Source organism: Solanum verrucosum, unplaced genomic scaffold (assembly GCF_900185275.1).
Source record: "Solanum verrucosum unplaced genomic scaffold, falcon-dt-bn FXZP01000281.1, whole genome shotgun sequence".
Taxonomy (NCBI): domain Eukaryota; kingdom Viridiplantae; phylum Streptophyta; class Magnoliopsida; order Solanales; family Solanaceae; genus Solanum; species Solanum verrucosum.
The window spans coordinates 390,359-400,829 of record NW_026020554.1 but is presented as its reverse complement, the minus strand read 5'-3'; the positions used below and the strand labels follow the sequence as shown (position 1 = coordinate 400,829).

At 31.3% G+C, this 10,471-nt stretch overlaps 1 protein-coding gene across 1 annotated transcript; it reads right to left on the bottom strand.

The window, feature by feature from the left end:
- Positions 1 to 6,487: 6,487 nt before the first annotated feature.
- LOC125810117 (phenolic glucoside malonyltransferase 1-like) lies at positions 6,488 to 7,885 on the bottom strand. The gene has a single exon (XM_049489645.1). It carries the CDS (start codon positions 7,883 to 7,885, stop codon positions 6,488 to 6,490), a length of 1,398 nt encoding a protein of 465 aa, XP_049345602.1.
- Between the last annotated feature and the right edge of the window lie 2,586 nt (positions 7,886 to 10,471).

Sequence of the window (10,471 nt, the reverse complement as noted above, 5' to 3'; positions counted from 1 at the left end):
CAAAGTAGATGTGGCTTATATAGCAAAATATACTAGACAAGAATATGAAAGTTGTCAAGTGGTTGTTGCTACTTGCGCACCGGTGTCAGATTCAGAATTTTCATTAGGGAAATTTAAAAATGTTTCGGGTTTGAATTTGGAAGGTAAATTTTTGAGCTCCTAAACCAATGAGTCAACCTCTAGTCTTGTGTTCAAGAGATTCGGAATCTCTCTCTTCATATATACAAAAAAAAAAAAAAAAACATTAATACCTTACCTACACAATGTAATTACCGTGTATAAAAGGATTTCAAATTAGATAAAATTATCTTTTTTGTTATTTCTCTAATAGTAATTAGAATCTTAAAATTAATTAAAGTTTGAACAATTAAACCTTTTTATATTTAAAAAATATAAAAACTCCTAAATGTAGCAAGTAGAAATGGAATTTGATCATTTTGGTTTCACCAGAGTAGGTGAACATTAAAAGTAAATAAATAAGTACTATATTGGTTACATCTTTAACACGTGCTACCCTATGTTCTTTCCTAGTTTTGTATTATATTTTCAAATAATAAATTTATATAACCAACCACGCTCATTATTTCTGTGTTGAATTAACTTTTTATTCTTTAACGCCCTCCTTCAAGCTAGATGATATGAAGATACTCTTCATCCCAAAAAAATGGATTATAACATTTTTACAGAGTTTAAGTCTCTTTAAAATAAGAAGACTAATTTGAGGAGACTATGTATTGTCCTATAATTAAACCTTAAGAAGATTGTCAAAAGAAAAGTATAATATACAGTAGTACATTTTCTTTTAGAAGAAACATTATACTCTTGAAGGTACAAAATGCATAAACAAAACGAAAAAACTTATTCGAATGTACAAAGAATTAATGAACACGTTATTAGCACGATTGTTCTACTATTGAAGGATTGAAACAAAGTAAATATAAAGAAGGTAAAAATATTTGTGTTTATTTTTCTCTCGGGAACAAGGTAAATTACTATATAATCTATTTTATATTTTACTTTTGATTATGCATCATTAGTTTTCTTACCATCTCAAAGTCATATGAGTCCATCAAGTTGCTTTTGCTTTGAGCAAACTTTTAATTTGATCACTTATATATTTAAAAAGAAAAGTTACTTTTGTAAGTTAATAATTTGTAAAGAAATTGTTCTTTATGATCTTGTTTTATTAAAAGCCAAATTATTGAGTTATGTGGTATATACATACTGATTGGATCATCATTATTGGTTACTTTTGTACCTCTTGATTTTTCTTTATATAAACATTTACTTGTTGAGTTATCAATATATTATTTGTACTAACAAAGTTTTTTTTGTGGATATTTTAAAATGATTAGTAAATTATGTTAATCTTCATAACAATATTGAGATAGAATGTTAAAAGGTTTTAATTTATTTTAACTTGGGACTTTTATATGATTCCAACATGTTGCTCTAATTAATTGATTTTGTTCATTTTTCTTATGCTTTAAGTCAAATTCAGATTATATTTATGGTTTTCGATAATTATTTTTTTGGTAACGTATTTGGTTTATCAAGACATTGATTGAGGCTAAGACAGTGAATTCAAGTTTCACCGCACCAAGCGGGTAAGACATCGTGTTAAAGTCTCGGTGCACCATGATAATAAGAAGTTGGGTTCAAGTCTTATTGATTTATGACCAAAGACGTCTTTATATGGGTAAGACATTGGGTTTAAGTCCTAATGCACTATAGTGGTGATATGATGATGACTAACATAAAGTTGTATACTTTTGACTGAAAGTCATGAAATTTGCCCAATTAATTTGCTCTATTCTCTTATGTGAATGTGGTAGCAATACATATCAGAAAAATGACAAGTGGTTGATGTATGAATATGGGTGTGGTAAAATGTTAATGGTCATCATTGTGGTAATTAAAAGGAAGAACATTATGATTTCTTAAGATGGTCCTTCAAATGTGAAGGTAATTTTGTCCATTAAATTGGTATGAAAGGTTATTTGACACATTTTTTCTTAAGATGCTCCTTCAAACGTGAAGGTAATTTTTATCCATTAAAGTGGTATGAAAAGTTATATGTCACATTGTTGTTGGTGCAACCCAATTTAAAAAGTTTTGTAAATCCTCCATCAAAATAAAGGAATACAAAGTGGATACACTTGGTACATTTGACCTCTTAAAGTGATGTTGAGGTGAGTCACATAACAAATACATGAGAATCTCATGTCACATAACTTAACTTAGGATAACCACTCGAATTTAGTGGACAAGCAATGTTGCCAACTAAGGGTGTGTAGTGTTTGAGAGAGAGGGAGAGAGTGAAGTTTAAGAGTAGGAATAGTGGTTTGAACGAAATTGAATTTGGAAATTGGTAGCTTGTAGAATAAAATCCAACCTATATAGCCAAAACTGAACCACATATGATCAAAATAAGTTAGAGGGAGTGTTAGCTCAGTTGCGCTGCCGTGGGGCGGTGGCACAACTTGGCATTGCTCAATCAGTACTGAAGTCATTTTCGTTTGGTAAAGTAATACACAAAGTAGTTAGTATTAATATATCTAATGACTTTGAATGTGTGGCTGATGCACAAAGTAGGTGTGGCTTATATATATCAATATTACCTTATATATAAGCCAACAACAAAAAGGACTAACGCTGCAGTACTTAATTGTACATTATGTTATGTGAGTTGTACTATTTATATTTTATCCATATTTACCTTTATTTTTCCTTATCATCTTTATTTTGGTACATTACTTCACTTCAATTAGACAATATAAGAAAGCAAGGGATTTTCTAAAAGGCTCCATGCATAATAACATAGCTTTTATCAAAGCTATCATGTATGATAACACGACCGTTGGTGCCCTTTCGAGCCGAGAGATAAGGGATTGAAATTCATTGGACTGTACATGTCTTCTCCACGATCTCAGGAAAATGAAAATAAATTCTCAGAGATCCATAAACAAATTTGTAAAGTTGTCTATAAATGTAAAATCATATATAACCCCTTATTTTGAGGCAACTATTCCATAGCCTCTTAGTACCTTATATATAAGCCAACAACAAAAGGACTAACGCTGCAGTACTTAATTGTACATTATGTTATGTGAGTTGTACTATTTATATTTTATCCATATTTACCTTTATTTTACCTTATCATCTTTATTCCCAAATTATTTTTTGAATGAGTGTCAACTGTCACATGTCTAATATTGATATCAATGACTTAGGTTTAATTAATTGAGAGCTATAACAATAATTTATGTAGAGTTGGAAAATAGGCAATTAATTGAAGGCTATAACACTAATCAATGGTGGCTATTTTGAAAGAAATTGGCTACAATTGCAATTCAAAATTAGGCCAAAAAAGCAAAAAAAAAAACTAACAATCCAAGTCTCCCAAAAATAGCTAATTCATGCGTGCTACAATGGCAAGCATATGAATTGTGCTTCTTCACCCTAAATTTAAGCCATCCAATGCATTAATTTGTTCCGTTGAAATTTGTCATGATCCCTAATTCTTTGTTATGCCTTCCTCTCCAGGTGGATGACTTTCTAACAATAACACACTTATGGCATGGACCAAATACAAATGGAGAAAGCAATTTGAAATACAAATGGAGAAAGAAAATTGAAAAAGTTAGAGTGGTATTTAACTGTTGCATAAAAGTCACTTCCTTTTTATGGGTTTAAACGAAACTTTCCTCCTGAATCATATTTTATTTTATTTTTTCTAAAAGGTACAAATGTACCGCTGAAGAAGCACCAACATCCATGTGAAAAAAAAAATCTGCTTGAAAAAATGAAAGTTAGATTACTATCAACCGTTGCAAGATCAAGAGAAACCCTTTTAGGATCTATCATTAATAGTTTTAGCATTGTTAGTAGTGTAATTTTCAACTAAAAATTGTGTGAATTACATTTTCGTTTGATGGCAGAGATTTTTTATTTTTTTTGGTTAATTCTCAAAATTACAATTGTACGTTGATGATTCCTTCCCATGTAGTGATTTTTTCATGAAATCAATGCATATCAATTGTTGGTAGTTATTTTGGTTGTCATACGAACCTAACTATGCACTAGCTATATCTTTTTTATGGTACTAATGCATTATTAACTTGATGCTAATACAATTTGTAATGACGAAAAATTTAAGGTAAGATATATCTTTTGGTCCATTTTTTTTTAATAATAAATATTGCATATTTGAACACATTAAAAATCAAATTGTTGGGCTTATACCACGTGCATCGCACGGGCATCACTTTCTAGTATACAAGACAAGAATATGAAAGTTTTCAAGTGGTTGTTGCTACTTGCGGACCAGTGCCAAATTCAGAATTTTCATTAAAGGAATTCAAGAATGTCTAGGGTTTGAATTTGGAAATTTTGAACTCCTAAACCACTGAGTCAATCTCTAGTCTTGTGTTCAATGGATTCAAAATTTCTTTCTCCCTATATATATATATATATATATATATATATATATATATCTTACATACCCAAATGTAATTACCATAAATGAAATGATCATCCTTTTTTAATCATTTATAAAAGGATTTCGCATTAGATAAAATTATACTTTTTTGTTATTTCTCTAATCATAATTAGAATCTTAAAATTAATTAAAGTTTGAACAATTAAACCTTTTTATATTTAAAAAATATAAAAACTCCTAAATGTAGCAAGTAGAAATGGAATTTGATCATTTTGGTTTCACCAGAGTAGGTGAACATTAAAAGTAAATAAATAAGTACTATATTGGTTACATCTTTAACACGTGCTACCCTATGTTCTTTTATAGTTTTGTATTATATTTTCAAAATTCAAATAATAAATTTATATTACCAATCACGTTCATCATTTGTGTTGAATTAACTTTTTATTCTTCAACGCCCTCCTTCAAGCTAGGTGGTATGAAGTAGAATGTATTATAAGATTTTTGCAGAGTTTAAGTGTTCTTTAAAATACGAGGACTAATTTGAGGAGACTTTATGTATTTTCCTATCATTAAATTAAACCTTAAGAAGGTTGTCAAAAGAGAGGTATAATATATAGTAGTACATTTTCTTTTAGAAGAAACATTATACTCTTAAAGGTGCAAAATGCATAAACAAAACAAAAAAGGTTATTCGGATGTACAAAGAACTAATATCAAGCAATTGAATAAGAAAGCCAAGATACAGGTAGAAATCCTTGCCTAATCCTCGAACACTCAGACTTGGTATAGAAAGCTAAGCCCGTGAGTGAATATAGCAGCAAAAGCATTCATTCGAATTTTAGACAAAGACAAGTCAATCTCTAAATCTCCATCAAAGTCCTTAGATTTACTAAGAGACATCGAAATTCCACCATCATCATTGTCAAGAGAAATGAATTCTAACTTCGCGGCCCTTCCCCATCCGAAATCAGCAGCATATAAGTCAAGTTTTGGCGATCCAGCAATTGAAAAAAATTGAATTAGGTCTAAAACGACCCATTCTCAATCTTTGAGGTATGAACATGTATTGATAACCTTTGAAACACTACTTTTATAGTTTTAGGCATGCTTTCTATTAAAAAATATATTTAAGAGATTTGATATTATTATTTAATAATATTTGATATTATTATTTAATAATATTTGTTCTTTTTCCTATTCAAATATAACTATATATTCGACTACATTATAATGACATGTTGAATAAGTAAATTCATGGATTCAAAATTTCTTTCTCCCTATATATATATATATATATATATATATATATATATACCTTACATACCCAAATGTAATTACCATAAATGAAATGATCATCCTTTTTTAATCATTTATAAAAGGATTTCGCATTAGATAAAATTATATTTTTTTGTTATTTCTCTAATCATAATTAGAATCTTAAAATTAATTAAAGTTTGAACAATTAAACCTTTTTATAGTTAAAAAATATATATAAAAACTCCTAAACGTAGCAAGTAGGAATGGAATTTGATCATTTTGGTTTCACCACAATAAGTGAACATTAAAAGTAAATAAATAAGTACTATATTGGTTACATCTTTAACACGTGCTACCCTATGTTCTTTTATAGTTTTGTATTATATTTTCAAAATTCAAATAATAAATTTATATTACCAACGTAGGCTCATCATTTGTGTTGAATTAACTTTTTATTCTTCAACGCCCTCCTTCAAGCTAGGTGGTATGAAGTAGAATGTATTATCAGATTTTTGCAGAGTTTAAGTGTCTCTTTAAAATAAGAGGACTAATTTGAGGAGACTTTATGTATTTTCCTATCATTAAATTAAACCTTAAGAAGGTTGTCAAAAGAGAAGTATAATATATAGTAGTACATTTTCTTTTAGAAGAAACATTATACTCTTAAAGGTGCAAAATGCATAAACAAAACAAAAAAGGTTATTCGGATGTACAAAGAATTAATATCAAGCAATTGAATAAGAAAGCCAAGATACAGGTAGGAATCCTTGCCAAATCCTCGAACACTCAGACTTGGTATAGAAAGCTAAGCCCATGAGTGAATATAGCAGCAAAAGCATTCATTTGAGTTTTAGACAAAGACAAACCAATCTCTAAATCTCCATCAAAGTCCTTAGATTTACTAAGAGACATCACAATTCCACCATCTTCATTGTCAAGAGAAATAAATTCTAACTTCGCGGCCCTTCCCCATCCAAAATCAGCAGCATATAAGTCATGTTTTGGCGATCCAGCAATTGATAAAAATCGATTCAGGTCTATGTCGTCTATCACTTTTAGCCAATTACCATTAAGGACCCATTCTTCATCCTTCATTTGTTTTTGAATGACTTCTCCAATTAATTCCACCGCAATTTCAAAGCCTCCCTTTCCAACTAAGTCAACATGCCTTATTGATCTTGTGACACACCCAACTATACAATTCCCAAAATAAGATTGAGGAAGTGGTGGATTGAATCGTGCTCTAAAATCTCCAGCACATCCAAAGGACTCCATTACACTATCATCTATGATCATTTCTTCTCCAATCGCGTCCTTTGATTTTATCAAGCAAGTCCATACATAAGCACACGTTACAGTAAAAGATGTTACATGAGTTAGAGTAGTACTACTACCCTGTCTTCTTGACTTCAATATTAAATTCTTGAGTTTCTCAATATCATCTCGTCTTATAGTAAATGTACCTCGAACCTTGTGTTCAGGAGGAGGAGTCATAATGTCACGCATATCTAGATTCTTTTTCTTCATTTCTTCCCATATGAACATCCCTTGTCCATATGGGTCTTTTACTACGGACCTATCATAAAACGGAATTAGCTCATTCGATAAGAATTGTTCATGTCCACCGAATTTATGGAGTAGAGCCCACGCCCTAATGAACCCTACAATGGTAGCTCCATCACCAACAACATGATGGTTAGTGAAACCAATGGATACACCAAGATTCGGAAAAAGTGTCACTTGAATGGCTAAGACCGGAGCTAATTGGACCCTGGGTGCATCCTTAGGTTCCCCTAACTTAGGAACAAAGTGATAAAAATCCTTAGCATTACGCAGATGGTCACCAATGAGATAATTGAAATCCATATCAGACTCAGAAAAAATAACAGATACAGAATCTCCTGTCACATAACGTAACTCAGGATATCCGTTGGTATCTAGTGGACGAGCAACGTTTCCGGCTAAGGGCGTATAGTGTTTGAGAGTGAGGGAGAGTGAATTTTTAAGAGGAGGAATAATGTTTTGAATGAAATCGGGTTTGGAAATGGGGAGCTTGTAGAATAGGATCCGCCGTATACGGTGGAACCCTAACCAAACATGATCAAAATAAGTAAGAGGGAGTGTTACCTCCGCTACGCCGCCGGGAGGTGGCGCAACTTGACATTGCTCAATCACAGAGGCCATGTTATTTAGTATTACAATGTTTTGCTAAGAAATACACACAACTCATATATGGAGCCATGAGATGAAAATGTTGCTTATGAGTGATTGGCTCCTTTTTGCCCCTTGACAATGACATGAAGCAGACAGATTTAGAATTCAAAATTTGTGAATTTTCATGTTATCTTTAAGTTAATATTATACTCTTTCTGTTTCAAAAAGAATGGGCTAGTTTGACTTGACACAAAATTTAAAAATAAAACTTTTAAATTTTGTGATCGTAAATTAAAGTTATGTCAAATATACAAAATTGTCATTTAATCTATGTGAAAAGTTGAAATTAAAATTTTACCAAAAAGAAAAAAAATCATTTTTTTTTAAACAGAGGGAGTAATAACAATTGAGTGCATAATCAAATATGTATAAATATTCACCAATAGATATCATAATGTGTATGGTTGTAATGGGCCTATTTTGTCCTAATTTGAGGCATCACGGATAGGTAGGCATATGTGGCTGATTTTGAATTATGGCCTACCAGAGACACATCAAATCTGCCGTGTTTTTTTTTTTAAAACTAGAAATCAAAATTCTAGATATTCCAGATCTCTTGGGGGGTAATTCATCACTGGCCCCTTAAACTTGGCATCAACTTTCACTTAGACACTTCAACTAAACTTTATTCATTTTAGACATCTCATATCGCGTCTAGTTGTGTCATTTTGACATTTTTTGCTGAGTAAGCACAGTACGTGTGCTACACAAATTTTGAGCGCGTCAGACACTTTTTTTGTAAATATTCTGAATTTTTTTGTAAATATTTTCTTCTCCTTCTTCTTCCTTGCTTTCTCCCTTCCATCTTCTCCACCTTCTACCATCCTCCATCACCACACAATTTTTTTTTAAAATTCTACAATATTTTACTAGGTTACACTCTTTGATTCTTCCATCTTCTTTGAAAATCGAATTTGCATCTTGATTCACATTCAAAAACAAAATCGATTTCAAGGGAACAAAAAAAGAAATCAACTTCTTTCAAATGGAAAAACTTATTTACATTCTTACCTTCTCCGTTGAAATTACGAAATTAAATTGATTTCAAGAGATAAAAAAGAAATAAAGAACAACCTCTGATGAAAAAAAAATAATTATTTTACGTATCCTTCATTGTAAATCCCAATCGTAGTAGCACAAGAAATCAAATGTCATATAAAAACTTTTCGATTTGATATGATTTCCCTTATTCTCCAAACGTATTTTACTTTGTAAACTAACCTATGTTCTTGCCTTTTTTATGGAGAAAAACAGATGAAGGGGAAGGAGGCGCAGGAAGAAGAAGAAGAAAAGAGGTGGGGGCATGGGGTTTGGGATCTGGAAGAAAGAAAAAAGAAAGTAAAATTAAGTTTTTTAAAAATATAATAAAATTTCCACGTGTGACATACCAATTCGTTTATTTTTCCACATAAGAGGCGTCTGGATGTACGCACTTAAAATGTGATTTTGAAAATATAAAAAGTGTCAAAATGACACAACGAGACGCGACATGAGGTGCTTAAAATGAACAAAGTCTAATTAAAGTGTTCAAGTGAAAGTTGATGCCAAGTTTAAGGGGCCAGTAATGGGTTAGCCCTTAGAAAATTTAGTCCATAACACCACGTGAACAAATTTCAAAAAGTAAATTAATTTATTTATTTTGGTCCAATAATTAATGTCATTTGAAAAAAGAAAAAAAATGTTAAATTAGATTCTGGATCTATCTCATTTTAGCGATCATGTGGGAGTTTCTTCCCCCTCATGCCTGGTATCGAACATTTTTTTTTTTATCTAGAGCTCCATTAGGGCATTTTTACCCCACAATTGTCCGATTCCTTGAGGATCCATATGTTAAATTAGATTTTGAATTTAATTTATATTTTTAAAAACAACCCCAAAAGAAAAGAGGACGGTTCAAGTCTTATAAGCAGGCCTCGTAAATCCTTTTTCACCAACCTAAGAGTTTTTTCCCTTTATCATTATCATCATAGCACAAGATTTTGAATACATTTTTTTTTGTTTCCCATCCAGTGTTTGGTACTCATATTGAAGTCCGACTAAATCCGGATTCACGTTAGGAAGTCCCACCATTGGGGGAGCCCGACTAAATCCGGATTCGCATCGAAAAGTCCCACCATTGGAGGTAAAGTGCTTCCTAACAAAGGCGATTTCGTACCCAAGGCGGCTCAAACCCGAGACCTCTTGGTTAGGTATGAAGGAGTACTTACCACTCCACCACAATTCTTGTATACACTTCTATTACTTAATTATGATTTTCTTAATATGTATTTTCACTTCTATATGTTATATCACATCTTGTGATTTGATATGAAGTATATTATAACACATTTTTATTATTAATTACGTAACTGATTACCTCAACGTATAATGTGTTTTGGTGAGCTTGACATGTCATATGTGTCTAAATTATTTGACAAACCTTCTTTATGGGGAATTAATGAGAAAAAGATGTCCCAACTCCCAAGTAATTTAAAAAAGTAAGGGAAAAAGGTCAAATATACCCCTAAACTATTCGAAAAGGTTTAGATATACTCTCCGTTTAAAGTTTAGCTCAAT

Coding starts and splice junctions, on each gene's coding strand:
- LOC125810117 (XM_049489645.1), bottom strand. CDS start 7,885: ATGGCCTCTGTGATTGAGCAATGTCAAGTTGCGCCACCTCCCGGCGGC.